The sequence below is a fragment of the Triticum dicoccoides genome, chromosome 5A (genome assembly GCF_002162155.2).
Source record: "Triticum dicoccoides isolate Atlit2015 ecotype Zavitan chromosome 5A, WEW_v2.0, whole genome shotgun sequence".
In the NCBI taxonomy this organism is placed as follows: Eukaryota; Viridiplantae; Streptophyta; class Magnoliopsida; order Poales; family Poaceae; genus Triticum; species Triticum dicoccoides.
The window spans coordinates 525,206,479-525,222,236 of NC_041388.1; the positions used below are offsets into that span (position 1 = coordinate 525,206,479).

At 41.6% G+C, this 15,758-nt stretch overlaps 1 protein-coding gene across 1 annotated transcript in view; it reads left to right on the forward strand.

Annotated features, from left to right (window-relative positions):
- Positions 1-5,738: 5,738 nt before the first annotated feature.
- Positions 5,739-15,758, forward strand: part of LOC119302504 (cytochrome P450 87A3-like) — a 14,326-nt gene continuing 4,306 nt past the window's right edge. Inside the window, exons 1-8 of the mRNA XM_037579536.1 lie at positions 5,739-5,977; positions 6,122-6,446; positions 6,555-6,704; positions 6,853-7,107; positions 7,720-7,809; positions 7,945-8,023; positions 12,157-12,263; positions 15,055-15,188. Of these exons, the coding sequence (XP_037435433.1) occupies positions 5,766-5,977; positions 6,122-6,446; positions 6,555-6,704; positions 6,853-7,107; positions 7,720-7,809; positions 7,945-8,023; positions 12,157-12,263; positions 15,055-15,188 (1,352 nt within the window). The 5' untranslated portion in view covers positions 5,739-5,765. The remainder of the gene's footprint in view (positions 5,978-6,121; positions 6,447-6,554; positions 6,705-6,852; positions 7,108-7,719; positions 7,810-7,944; positions 8,024-12,156; positions 12,264-15,054; positions 15,189-15,758) is intronic.

Sequence of the window (15,758 nt, forward strand, 5' to 3'; positions counted from 1 at the left end):
CGGCGTCAAGAGGAATGAGGACCTATCCATTTCAATTTTTTCGTTAGGTTTTGTTTCTCTGCCTGCATCAACGAGGTGGTGGCAGCGAAGGTGTGTTGGTATAAGGCTCTTCGGTTTCATCCTACCTAGAAGAATTATAGAGATAGGAAAATCAAATGGAGGTCATACAAGGACAAACAAAGGACAAATTAGCCGAAACTTGCCCCGTTGGACCGCTCGTTGCGCACACATGTGGTAGCATTCATTCAACTTGATACGATTCGCCACAACAGGGCACACTGGATGATGCGATGGAATTGAGCAATCTATTAACTCAATTAACACGTGGAATACATAATCAAGCCAGCTTGTTTGCGTGAGTGCAAACTGCGCACACTGATTAATCAAGCGGCAAGTAAAATAATCTTTGTTGGGTGCATATGATTGATGATGTTCTTGTAGATAATCGTATCGGTGGCTTGAGCTATAATGCACGGCTATGCATGCAATCGACTCGACTCACCACCCACTGCTCCTACGACCGCGCGCCGCCGCGGATACCATTTTTTTCTATTTCTTTTTCTATTTTGTGGCAAAGCGCCGCCGCGGATACCGATTCATTAAGAGAAGGTTGATTTTTTCCTCTCCAGGCATGTGTGCACTCGTTTTGGGTGTTGCCGTAATCTCCATTTCGGTTGATTTCACGTGCATACATACATACAAAAGAGATCAGCTGTGGTAGCTATTTCAAGCAAAGGAAATATGCTGATTCGACAATAAACATAAAATCAATTGCGAGGATATTGTATTTTAGACAAAGGATAGGTTCATCAAAACTTGCCATGTGAGACTCCATGTGCGTGTCCCCTTGGACACACACGTGCCGGTTCTCGTTACCGATAATGGCGGACCTACGATCTAATTACTGGGGCGCGGGTGCCAAACATCTATACATAGATAAAAGTTTTAGAAAAATTACACAAAAGTAGTGTGATTGTGCCTAAACGTCATAGTAAATCCAACAAATAGTTCAAAATAAGGTTAAATGTACTACGTAAACTATTTATCATTTCTATAGGGGGTGCCATGGCACCCCCCTAGATACGCCCCTGGTTACCGATTTGCCAGATCACGGCGCAAGGTGATCCTGGATGCCTCCATACCACGGTACACCAAATGGTCATGCGATGGGAAGAAATAATGAAGGATCAACTCAATAACTTAATCAGGAAGGAATAAAATAATCAAGTAAGCCTCCTTGTTTGCATGAATGCAAACTGCATGCGCCGATTAATCAAGAGATATAAAAAGAATTAGTTACGTGCATGTAACTGCCGCGGATATGAATCTGCTGACGTTGACTAGTGTCGAGGAACAAAATAGGAAAGATCATAGAGCCTATAGGAAGATGAAATCAAATCGAAAACTTGACTCAACCATGGGAAGGGCTTTGTGGCACGCAGGAGCAGGGCACTGACCCCGTTTTCTTTTGGCTTTCGCATATGATTTTTTTTTGGTATCTTTTGAACCGGAAGTCCAAATTAAGTTTCATTTGCACATTCGTGTTTGTTGTGACGAGGGCTTTGAAAATAAGACTCATTTTGAATACATTGTGATGAGTTTGCAGATCATGAAACAATCATGTGGTCGTGCTGGTGCGTGGTCCCGTACCTGCGTACCCTTGTGAATTTTTTAGACAACCATTGGATAACCCTCTTTGAAAAGGTTGGAATGAATAATATGAGGATAGCTTGAACTGAAACTTAGAAAAAAAATTAAGAATTATGATTGGCATAGAATTTTGACTTACACGGAATCACCCTCAAAATAACTTCAAATGAAAAAGTGTTCAACATGAAAGTTGTGTGCTTTGTCGAAACGAACATTTTTTTAATCATCTCAATCCAAGATCATAGACAACCTATAGAGCAAAAGCAAGAGTCAAAAAAGAAGGTTGCATAGACACCTCGAGGCCAGCTCGATCTCGTAGGTTCAAAGATTATTCTGAGGACAGCTCAGAGCGCTTGGAGGGACCCAGAGAAGGCTTCGGGATATACCCGAAACATAGTTATTTCACGTACATAGATCCAAAAGAGATCAGACGTGAGGATACTTATTTCAAGCAAAGGAAGTAGAATAATCGGAAAATCAAAAGGGGATCAGCTGTGATGAAGCTTATTTCAACCAAATGACAAGTCAATCGAAACTTGCCATGCCCCATGTGCGTCGCCCTGTACACACGTGCTGGCAATTCTTTAGATGTCTGATGAGCAGGAAACATCACCTTCTGCATTCGTACATGTGTCCAGAACCAAAGTGACCATTAACATCTAAACATAATATTCAGATGATTCGGAGGGACAGAAAGATACGATCCAGCCGTTAGACCAATCAAAATGTATTTCAAATACCATAAAATAAGTCATTTCAAATAATTAGCGATAAGTGCATGTTGTTAGAGCATCTACAGCCGGACCTAGCTAATCCAGGCCTCTAAACGTCTGCGGGTGCACTTGGGTGCGTCCGCGGATAGTGAATGAATTCAATTGGTTTTCAGTTGAGTGTGAAACAGATATTCCCTGATGATTACCGAAACCTTTGTCCTTTGTAAATGTAAACTGAGACATTGATGTTGCATTGTTCTTTGGGTCTGATTGTTCTCACAAACCGATAACATGCTAGGAGAAGATTCATGTAGGCGGATGAATGTAAATTTTGCATTCATTAATGTCCCTGGAAGTTTTTGGGTTTGTGTTAATTGTATACACTAGAAGTAAAGACTACACTAAATGCCTAATCAGTCGATTTTATTTAATATTGCTACTTCTATACTTCCAAGTCAGATTACCATGTCCACTTGAGAAAATACCATACTTGTACAAAGGAGAAAATGATCAAGTATTGAATAGTCATTGGTAAAATTAAGCAAGTGTTGCATAATTTCAATTTTTTTACTTGGATGTGCTCAAAACTGACATGTTGGTCATGTGTAAAATTCATCTTGAAAATGAGTTTGTTTAGAAACCTTGGTGATCGTGGCAAGAAACTTGATTCTTCACTTGGTTGTGCCTCACTTTTCAAAATACAATTTGGGTGACATGCTATTTTGTATCCATTTCATTTATATTTTCATACTTGGATGTGCTCAAAACTGACATGTTGATCATGTGTAAAATTCATCTTGAAAATGAGTTTGTTTAGAAACCTTGGTGATCGTGGCAAGAAACTTGATTCTTCACTTGGTTGTGCCTCACTTTTCAAAATACAATTTGGGTGACATGCTATTTTGTATCCATTTCATTTATATTTTCTTGCAAGAATTATCACCCCCCCCCCCTCCGGGTTCATGGAACCGGATCCTCTAACATTAAATTATTTATATCTACAGTAAATATCAATAGTAAACAACCTGCTAATACCTACTAACCTTCTCTAACTTCCCTTCTTCATTTTACAGTAGGTTAGGACTGTAGCATTGTGACTTTCCTTCTCTATGTTAGAGAATCCGGTTCCCTGATTCACAGAAGGAAGGAGGCCTCCAACGAGGTTGGTCGTAAGTCAGTTCCATTTCGATGATGAAATGACACGACATGTGTCTCCATAGAGTTTACCATTTTGCATTTCTCCACCATGGGAGATTCTCTCCAGCCACAGGTTCCCTAGTGCTACGTCCAGGGATAAGAGTACGATTGAAATAAACTACTATAAGGGTCAGAATAAGTACCAATGCCCAGTAGAATACTTTTTCCGGAGGTTTAGAGCAACTCTAACAGATCCCGTATCCGGCCGGCCCACAAAACGCGTTTGCAGTTCACAGAAAAACGGCTTTGCAGGTCGGCGCGGACGGCTGCAGATTCAGACCCTGCATAACGGATCCGTAAAAAAGAATATTTGTGGAATATGCTCTTTTACGGGTCGGCTTTGCGGGGTCTGATCGGGCGCAACTCCTCCCGACCCGGAAAACCTAAATTTGCACCTTAATTTGATCCAACATAATGCTTTTTTTTGCTTTTTCAACAATATTGGATACATAGACATCACCAAATCTTTGCTAGAATAGTAAGACCAAAGAAAACAAGAACCACAAGTATTCATTTTAGAAGATTTCCAACTTCCATAACTGCTCCCACTAGTTGGACTAATATCTTCTCCATGCATTCATTGTTGATCTGCGGATTCTTTGATTTTGCATTCTTCTTTCTTCATCTTTGGTTCGAAAGAAGTAGACGTTGCTTCCCTCTAGTTGCACATGCACCCGATTCATTGCATTCGATTCTACTAAGAAGTGCACGAACATCTATTAATTTTCTTTCTATCAACAAATCAATGTATTCGCCTTCCCAAAACCAAAATGAGCATCCATCTTCCTACACACAATGAGTGAGCATGTTCAAAATGAGCTACTGCAATTGAACCAAATAATGAGCCACAAAATGAGCTACCGCAAGTGCACGTACCCCGTCATTTTCGCATTTGAAGAACACCCATCCGGGGTGCTTCGGCGTGCCCGAAGTGAACTGCAACACTTTCCACGTGTAGTCGTCGCACTCTATGAGCGGCATCGGCAAGCCACAAAGACGTTGCGCGAGCGCGGACCCCGGTGGACGGCCGGACGAATCCATGCACGCAAACCTTGAGAGGCGGCGGGCGGACGAAGCAGTACCTGCCTGGGCTGCGGGAGAGGCTCCCCGACCATTCCATCGCTTGGGGCAGCAACCGGCGGCCGGAAAAGCCAAATCCGGTGGACCGCGATGAAGTGCCGCAGATCTGCAAAATCCGGCGGCCGCTGACGCAGGGGGGAAGGGAGGGGAGGCCTCGTGCGCGTGGCGCCTTCTGGCGTGCTCCTGCCGACTGCTTTCGCCGGAATATTGGGCAGCGGCCGGCGGCGGCGCGAGGGGGGAGAGAAGAGGAGGTTGGTGGAAGAAAGCACGAGATGAAATGTCCCCCCACCAACCGCTTCCGCTTATATGCAGGGCACCACAGCCGCGAGGCGGAAAGCCGTGTTTTTCCGGGTTGGGCTAGGGATTTTGCCGCGCCCCCTAAAATTTTTTGCGGGCCGGGGCGGAATGCGGGATCTGATCGGGCAGATTTTTTCGCCCCGATCCGCATTTTGGTGGTTATTTTACGGGTCGGAGCGGGATGCGAGGTCTGCTAGAGTTGCTCTTAGCAGTCAAATGATAATCCAGGCAAAAGATACACTTGGTTTACACTGATATAAGCCGAGCGGCCAACAATTTACACTTGTTTTACGGCGAAAACAAGGCAAAAAATGCTTTTCCTGTAGTTTTTCCAGCCACAGTTCCAGTGCTACGTCGGAGGATACGAATACAACTTGAATAAACTATTATAAGGATTATGAGAAGTGCTAAGGCTCTGTATAATACTTTTCCCCGAGTAATGGTTTGGCACTGAACTGGTAATCAGGAAAAAAATACAGACAGTCTCTTCTTTTTTATTACAAAAAAGCACAGGGCTTATACCATTCCAATTTTTGTTTAGCTAATTATCTTTGCTTTTTAAAGCTAGCTAATTATCATTACCGACTCCCGCAAAAAAAAATCTTTACCGAACCCCGTAAAAAAGATACTATATGCAAAATACAATATTTTAATTTTCAGAGGTGTAAGACATTTTCAAATATGCCTGCTTGGTTACCTAACTTCAGAGGTGCAGCACAAAGCGGCAATTGTGCTACAATCGCGTCTATATATACGCCATGAGGAAGACTATCTAGCATACTGCAAGCAGAGCAGCAAATGGAGGGTAGTGACCGATGGGCTTCGGCCATGCCTGGCTCCGTTCTCCAGGGAGCGGCTGCGGTGTTAGCTTCGTTATTAATCCTTTGGTTATTCAGATGGTACTGCAGTAGCTCAATCACGGCAAAAGGGAGGCTGCCGCCGGGGTCCAGGGGTCTCCCCGTCCTCGGGGAGACCCTCCAGTTCTTCGCCGGGAGCCCATCGCTGGAGCTGCACCCGTTCTTCAAGCGACGCATTGAAAGGTAATCTTCCAAACAGGATTGTAGAGTAAGATAAAATCGTGACGCAAACAGAGCATGAACCGCATAACTCCGTTTGCAACTATTTTAACGGATTACTTGGCAATAAAATACTGTGAGTATCTAAACAAATGGTTCAAATTTCAGGTACGGCCCGATTTTCAGGACGAATTTGATCGGCGTAGACCTCATCGTTTCCCTCGACGCGGAGCTGAACAACCTGGTGTTCCAGCAAGACGAGAGGCTCTTCGAGAACTGGTGGCCGGAGTCGGTGATGAGGATCTTCGGCGCCGAGAGCATCATCCCATCCATGGGGTCCTTCCACAAGCACGCCAAGAACCTCATCCTCCGGATCTTCGGCCCCGAGAACCTCAGGCTGGTCCTGCTCCAGGACGTGCAGAGGACGGCTCAGGCGAGCCTGCTCTCGTGGCTTGACCTGCCAAGCGTCGAGCTCAAGGAGGCGACCTCCAGTGTATGCATGTCTCACTCAGTCGATCGATACTGTTTTCAAAGTAAATAAGCAAATTTATCTGTCTGTGTCCCAGACGATCTGACTCTCCCCAACTTTACCCTCTTCCAGATGATATTCAGCGTGACAGCCAAGAGACTCATCAGCTACGACTCCTCAAGTTCAGACGGGAAGCTGTGGAAACAGTTCGACGCGTTCATTCGGGGGCTCCTAGCGTTTCCACTTTACATTCCTGGGACAGCCTTCTACCAGTGTATGCAGGTAAACCTACAGAATATGCACATTTTTGGAATTCTTATTAAAGGCTAATCCACAATTAGCAATAAGCTCCCAGCTACTGTTAGCAACATGTCTGGAGATTCAGAATCAGCTAGCACAGTTGCTAATTCAAAGCTCTGTTCTTTCCCAGGGGCGCAAGGAAGTCATGAAGATACTGCGTAAACTTTTCGATGAAAGGAAAAAGGCACCTTCTCGACTGGAAAAAGTTGATTTTATTGATCTCTTGATCGACACTATCAAGGAGGACAAGCTTGCAATGAGCGACAATTTTGCACTGAATTTGATCTTCCTGCTGCTCTTCGCTGGCTTCGAGACAACGTCGTCCGGGATAACTGCTGCAATCAAGTTTCTGACAGACAATCCCAAGGCCTTGCAAGAACTAACGGTAAGAAAAGACAGAGGCGCACTTCAATAACACTGCTGCATTGATATTTTATATTTATATAGGGGAAAACCCAATATCAGGTAAAAATCATACCCCCTTCATCTCAGAATGTAAGTCATGCATGTTTTGGCTTTTGGTTTGACCAAACTTATAGAAAAAATGTCGAACAATTTGTATTGTTGATTGATGTTGATTTTTTTCTATGAACTTGGTCAAATATAAAAAGTTTGACATATACTCATGCTTGTTCACGGCCTTTCTAATATTTGAGTGAGCTTCACCATCTTTCCTTTTTCCTTATCTATTAAATCCAAGCCGGGATACAAAAGCGAGCCCAACTGGTTTGGTGCAAAAGTATTTTGTATTACAAACTATTACTACCTCTATTATAAGACGTTGGGGCAACGTCTTATAATTAGGAATGGAGGTAGTACAGTATTACTAAAGTGGATATAGAAGTTCTCTTCTAGTAACTTTTATGGAATGTTCCCAAAGGGACTTCTAGTAACTTTTGATATATGAATTTTCGGTAAAGAGATGCATAACTTACACATCTAGGCGGACATCCATCTGTTTTGTTGAAAACTTATGAGATAAGACTGATTCTTGCAGGACGAACATGAGAACATTCGGAAAAGAAGGGCAAGTCCTGATGCTGAAATCACATGGGAGGAATACAAATCCATGAAATTTACATCTTGTGTATGTATAGTGTTTCTGAGATACACCCAGCAAGAAACCCAATTTCATATAGTGTTTCTGATTTCTTCCACTACTTGCATTTATCTATTTTATCGATGTCAATTCTCGTTTGCTTTATTGTTCTTATGCCTGTAGGTCATACACGAGTCATTAAGAATGGCCAATATTGCTCCATTATTATTTAAGAAAGCAAGAGAGGATGTTCACATAAAAGGTAACAATAATTTATTTAAGTATAATCTATAACCATTGTTACCATATATATTGGCTGATTTTTACGTTCTTATACTCTCCCCGTTCCATAATATAGTGCAAATAGATTTTTAAAAACGTCAAACCTTGACCAAGTTTGTGGAGAGTAAAATTACATTTAGAAATAGAATGCCAAACATATATCATTAGATTTATCATAAGATGTAGTTTCATATTTTATTTGGCATTGCAGATAAAATAGTTTTCTCTATTAATTTGGTCACAGTGTGCAAAGTTCGTCTTTTTTTTTTTAAATTATATGCACTACATTATGGAGTGGAGGGAGTATAATGATTTGGTTGTGTGTATCCTTAAATGATACAAACAGATGTAATCAAGCTTTCATTTTCTAAAGAAAAACATATACCGACTGGCAATGTGAATCATACCTTTTCTTATCTAAGTTCCCAATTGGGTAGTGGAATACAAATTCGAACCTTGTTTAGAGTTCTAATTTAGAAGCAAACCTCGAATCAGAATTACAATTACTCATTGCATATAACTATATTTTTGTGAAGCTCCATCATATATAAATTTTGGGATACCCAAACATTCAGCATAACATATTGATGGGTTCCCACCCTGTTATGCTGCCCCAAACCGTAATAGGTGGCCCCACTCTATTTCTTCCTTTGGCGCCTCACTTCTATCTTCACAAGGGAACTACTTCATGAGATTTCTTTGAAACACGGTCCCTTAGGTCCTGATTCATTGAAAAGGTAGAAGAGAGTTGCTCAGTTAATTAACAAAAACTCTGGCGAAAACTGTTTCAACACGCCGACGAGATAGGGTACCGGTCTATCTGGCTCCCCGCAAGACCCACACACATCACTGAGGAGAAAACACCATCGAGGTCACCTGCCATGCCATCGACATCACTTCTCCCCGAGCAAGTGACTCTGACTTCACCGCAAGACCCCTCCAAACGAACAATACATGAGACCATGTTGGCTACTACCAAACAATCGACTACAAGTGTAGAGGACTTGATAGCTCCGACATCGTTGATCAGTCCAAATTTAAAATATGGTATAAATGGATGCAATTCTAAAGTTCGCGGTCGACAAAAAAAATACATGTTTATTTCAAAGATAAAAAATAGAGCTCACTAGCTTCTGTATGCATGAAATTCTAGTTGAAGTACTCCATCCTTTCTGGTTTACAGGGCTCAAATCTAAAATATATCAATCAAGGCAGATGATGAGTGGAGGAATGCATCTCATTCTTTACAAACTTACCCAAATTAAACAAATCCATTAATTTGGATTAATTGCAGTGCATGCATACTTGGCCTAGATGAGTAGGAACATTACATGCATTGATGTGTTCCTTTTTAATTCTTGCATACAAAGATTTAATACGCCGAATCTCAATAGGAGATGGAGATGGGCTCTTTTAAATCAGAAAAACAAAAAAGGTTGAGATAAGCCCTCTCAACGGGAAAGGAGGGAGTATGTCTTTGTTTTGCGTACTAAGGCTCGGGTGCTTCTTAATAGTAAGTCAATGAACCAAATAAAGAAAATCATGATATGCAACCTATGTTGTCAATCCTCTTTGGACGGTTGAGGATATTAGGATTTTGTTTTCACAAAACAATTGTACACTTGTAATGTTTTGTGCAAAGTACAATACTTGCAACTTGGTATAGCTATGACATCATTCACTACTCAGATTATTGCAACATGTTACGTGCAATATATATACTTTCACCAATTTTGCAAAAGTGCATATAATACTATATCTGATAAACACATGGTTACGTTTGAAATGAACTTTATAAAGTAATTGTAAAGAAGACGTAGAACAGAGTTTGTGGACTAACTTATTTCACAATTGAAATAATCTCATATATAATCTGTAAATGTAGACTACAATCCCAATAGAAAAAGTAGAGTCGTTGAGAACTTTTTTAGAGTCCCGCAAAAAAAAGAGAACTCTTTTAGAGGACTGCTCGGACAAAACAGAACCACACATCCATGGATTAAAAGAGCACACACAGTTTGCCGAGCTATGCTACATTTACGGAAAAAAAACTAAGGAATTCTCTTACGGCTTTATGGGGTGACATGGCATTATTTGGTTGGATATTATGGGAACCCACGACGCAATTTAGAGAGGGCTAGTTGGGGATTAGGGGGGATCACCTCCAGAAGCTGAAATCTGTAAGTTGGAGCCTGTAGGTCTAGCATTTTTGTAGTTTGCCTATGAATATATTTTTTATGAAGAAATTTGCATGTGATTAAACCCTATGGAAAGCCTATATCCGTGTGTGGACTGTATGGCTAACTGGGAGACCTATTTTTAGATATTCTTTTTTTGAGGATCACCTATTTTTAGGGAGCTCCTATTCAGCGCTACAGGCGCCAGTTAGGCTAACTGGTGCCTGCAGCTGGGGCAAATGGGTCGAATCTCTACAGGCCCAAATCAGTTCACAAAATTGAAAAAAGTTCATCAATTTTGAAAAAGTTCATCGTATTCGGAAAACAGTTCACAAAAAATGAAAACAGTTCATCGATTTTGAAAAAAAGTTCACCGATATTTTAAAAAAGTTCACCGATTTTGAAAAAAGTTCAACGAATTTTGAAAAAAGTTCACCGAGTTCGAAAAAAGTTCATCAAGTTTGGAAAAAAGTTCATCGAATTAAGAAAAAAGTTCATCGAGTTTGATAAAGTTCATCGGGTTTGAAATCTGTTGTACCAAATGGGCCGGCCCATCTATCTTTGCCACAGGCGCCGGTTAGCAAAATAACACATTAACCGGCGCCTGTGGCGCCAAATAGGAAATGCCCTATTTTTAAATGTAGAGCCTTTGTGCGTTGTGTGTGCACCTGGGCTTTTTTTTATTTTCTTTTTAGGTTAATTGGGTTGGGTCAGGTCCTCCATTAAAATAAGAGGTGTTGTTGTTGGACCTGGACCGACCAGAGGTTTTGCTAGGGAGGTCCTTATACAGAGCTGCACGCGCCCGTTAACGATCCGGCGCCTGCAGCGCTGCTAGCATGGACCGGCCCACTAGTGTGCTGCCCCAAATTTGTTTGTTTTTTCGTTACGAAAATAAAAATATAAAATCAAAAAAGGTTTAAAGATTTAACGAAAAAAAGGTTCATCCATTTGAATTTTTTTCATATTTTTAAAAAAGGTTCATCAATTTTGTAAAAAATCATAAATTTGAAAAAAATTCATTCAAATTGAAAAAAAGTTCATCCAATTTAGCAACAGTTCATTATTTTTTAAAGTATAAATTCAAAAAAGTTCATTTTTTTAATAAAAACTTCATTGAACTTAAAAAAAATTCATAAATAAAAAAATTCATTCATTTTCAAAAAGATGTTCATCAAATTTCAAAAAATATTATCGATATTCAAAAAACTTGACCAATCTGAAACAATACTTTTGAAATTTTCAAAAAGTTCATAGATATTCAAAAAAATTCATAGAATTTTCAAAAAAGAAAATGTCAACCCGCGCCTAGATGGGCCGACCCATTTACGGACGCCACAAGCGCCAGTTTACAAAAATGCACATTAACTGGCGCCTGTGGCGCCTAATAGGAAATGCCGATTTGCTAGTAGTACATAGAACTCATCAAGGTGCTACCTGGGCCGCAGCCGAAATGGAATTTCGATGATAATTGTTGAGGTAAGGATTTTCTAAATATATTTTATATTGTGCCTAATTGATAGTCATTTTTTCCTAAAAACCGGTATGGCTGTTTTTATGAACACAGTACAGACGCAGAACGCTCATAAAACATACATACACTCACCCCTATAAATGTACGTATGCACACACTACCTCTATGAGCACCTTCCAGAGATAGAATGGGCGGGTCTTCAAATTTACGAAGTCACTATGGGTGTGTTCTCTATTGACGAGAATGTTGCCTCCCACAAGAATATATACGCTGCCTTTATATGACATCAAAGCGTCAAATCTGAGGTTGAATCAATTGTGAGCTGGGGTTCCACTGCCCTCATAACTATCCAACCACAAGTTGGTTCTCTATGACTGTTCATTTCTTTGAGGAGTTATAGTTGTTATAAGTTGGCTTGTTGTGTCGATTTAACAATATAACCTTTCCATTGTTTTGTTCGTGCAGCTTACACTATCCCAAAAGGATCAAAGGTCATGGTTTGTCCTTCCATTGTTCACCTTAATCCTACTATTTATGAGGACCCCAATGTATTCAACCCTTGGAGGTGGAAGGTTAGTGAACTTCTAAGTGAATTTTCTCGTCCTTCCTCTAAATCAAACCACACATATCTAAAGGTGTGGAACTAGAAAATGCTAAATACTCGCTAATTCATGTCAACATAGTGGTGCATTCTTGTACTGCATGCATGTCACCACTTATCAAGTATATAAAGATAGCGGCGCGTCCACAATGGCAACTCCTCATTATATTTTATGAAGTCTGCAATAATAGTTGCTACGTAGGATAATTTATATGGGCCTCTAAGATGGACCAGGCAGATATATGTAGGTTTTTTATTTAGAAAAGACAAATATATGTAGGTAGTTTGGAGTAGTTCGACGGAGCGAGATGGTAGGTGGTGTCGCCAATGGTGCAGACTGCCATAGAGTTATTATGGTTAGGGCAGCCACAATGTGCAAAAACTTGGCCTTAAGGCCTGTGTGGCAAAGCTTAAGGTCAACCTTAAACATTGTTTGAAAAATAAAGTTGACCTTAAGATTACGGGTGGCCTTAGGCTTGTGGGCTGCCCATAAGCAATAAACAATGAGTATTCTCTCTCTCCCCCTCTCAACCAAATACGTGGGTCCTAGCTAATGGCAAAAGTGACCTTATACATTGTGGTCATTTTTATAAAATGTGCGTCCAGACTTGAGGCAAAGTATGATTATACATAGGTGATGCCTAGTGCTCATGATGAACATGCCAGTGAAAACGCACATGGATGTTACGATAGTGGTGAAGATATGGTGACAAAAGGTCTGCATTGTGTGGTGGGAGAGTGGACATGATGGAGAACGTGGAGGAGGGATACATGACTTTTGGAGGCAAAGAGCATTTAGGGCACCCGCATCCATACATTAGAGCATCTACATCCGCCGACAGCAAATTCGGACCCTTAAATGCCCATGAACGTGCCCAGGCGCGTCCGCGGGCAGTGACCGGTCACACTTCAAATTTACTTCTCTGTATCTGGATACCTCATATTTAAAACCTTAAATCCATACAAAACATGCAAACGAGAAAATCTACGTACTATGTAGACCAAATAACCTATACTACCATAATCCTCGTCGAAGATGTCCAATGTCTCCGTGCCCGGCTCCGGGTATATGGGCGGCAGCCGCAACTCCGGCTGCTCCGCATCGGCCTCCACCTCTGCCTCCGCGTCGAGTTCGGTGAAAAGCATGTCAGTCGCCACCCGTTCCTACCGGATGAACTGTCAGTTGGCCTTCACATAGGCCTTATCCTGGATGGACTCGAGGATGGCCTGCTGCTTCGCCATCTCGGCTGCTTGGGCGACCGCGAACTCCGCCTCGATGTCCTACATGCCGAAGCCCGCAGCCGACGCCAGCTCCTCCTCTGGCTGCTCCGCCTCGTCCTCCTCCAGATTCGCCACCTCCATCGGAACCGACTGCTTCTCCTCTCCTCTCCGTCCTTCGACTCCTCCTGCTCCGGCTCCGACGAGTCCGGAGGCAGGCCAGCTGCGACGCGGGAGGCGCGCCTCGCCCGATTCCCCTCCTCGATCTGGAAGGGCGCTCTGGTGTGAGCATAGCATAGGTCATCTTCTTTTGTCGGGCCATGGCAGACAACAAGGGAAGCGGGGGTGGAGACGAAGAGAAATGCACTCGGGCTGGTGGCGTGGAGAGGGCGGAAGAGGTTGTGGCTAGGGTTGGGGACGCCAGCCGACTTAAATAACTGAACTTTGGCCTCAGGCGCCGAGCCGGAGCGGCGCCACGCAACTTTCACACCCCCACCGGAGGAGTCGCCTGTCAGACTGTTGGATTTCCAGGCGATTCCGTGTGGGACCCATCGTCAGTCAGACGTGGTGGACACGCCCGGGCCTCCCCATGTTCGCCCCATCTTTGGGCTGGATATGAGGGGTGCCAGGTAGCCCGGGCGTTTGAGGCCCATTTGTGGTGCCCATCTGGGTCGTTTTTTTACCGGTCATTGACCGGGCCTTTCGCCCTGCCATTTGGGGTGGGTTTGTGGTGCCCGGCTGTAGATGCTCTTATACACTAGACTAGATAAACTTTAAGGGAAAAATAGGTTTCTCTCTCTTTACCAACATATTTAGCAACATCTCTTACCATCACCAATAGATGCTAAGGAGGATAAGCACAAATGAAAAAAAAATTAGTTTTGTGTTGGATGCTAAACTTAGTGGTGGTGCTGACCTTTTGTGTTTTCATGTACTAGCATCTGCCTTAGCACTGGTACTATACAATTTTGCCCACACTTAGTGTCTCCTGAATTGTTATCTAGGTATGCATATGCACTCGGTGATCATGTTGTACATGTCCATGTCAACACTCACTAATGTTACGGCGTGTAGAAGACGTGGTCAGGAATGGCGGTATTGGCAATTAGGGAATGTGCATGCCGATGGTCTTGGAGAAACATAGGCCACATGGCTTTGCTGGAGGAAAAATGACATGAACGTTGAAAAGGAGAATGGCAGACTAACTGAAATATTATACCAGCTATAAAAGTTTCTTATGTAAATTTATAAGACCTTTATGTACCCAATCATATGAATGCGTTTCCTCCCTTGGGAGGATATAACGAACGAGAAAGAGAGTGGGGGAAAGAGAAGTTGTGATGCTAGCCCTAGTCAAGTTAACTTTAAAAAATTCTTTATAAAGAAAAACAATAGATCACAAGAAGCATAAAGATGATAAAGTATCTCACCATTGATACAATTATAACCAATGAAAGTTAATTTAGTGGAGTGTATTTATTTATGCATAAATTAATTATTGTGTTTCAATATAACAAATAGTATTGAGTATTCTATTTATGCAGGAAATTGCCGAGCCACTTGGTGGAGCCTCCAAAGACTTCATGGCCTTCGGAGGAGGTTTGCGATTATGTGTTGGTGCTGAGTTTGCTAAGTTGCAAATGGCTATTTTCCTCCATTCCTTAGTTACTAAATACAGGTGCAACTATCAAGCAACATGCTCTTTGTCTTCCTTGTTAAGTGCTCGTTGTTTACTATTGCAATATGTGATAATTAACTTTATCCCTGACAAAATAATTTAACTTATTTGAAGGGCCTTTTCTCTATAAGCTCGCAAATAAGAGATCAATGGCCAATATTGCTTTCAAGAATTCCACAAGTCATAGGTTTTAACATTTATGATCAGAAAGTTTTAAAAAAATTCATGCATATCAAAATAAAATAGTGTTTGTTTTCTGAATGAGAAATACTTGCGATGTATGCCACTACGAATTTCTACACCGTGATCACAAATAAGATGCCATGAAGGTAGGAGTTACAAAATGGAACAAATTATCGCATGGACACCATATATTTTGGTACGTCTTTATTTTCCACACAGAAACTAATGAGTTTTGGAAACTGCTTACACACATAATGCGATTTATTGGTCTTTAGATAAATAATACAATACTAGCCTTAACATCGACAATAAGTATAAAAAAATATTTACTTCTATAAATTATAAACTCAAGTCAAGCAGTACACCAAACTATGTGAATGGTTAAAA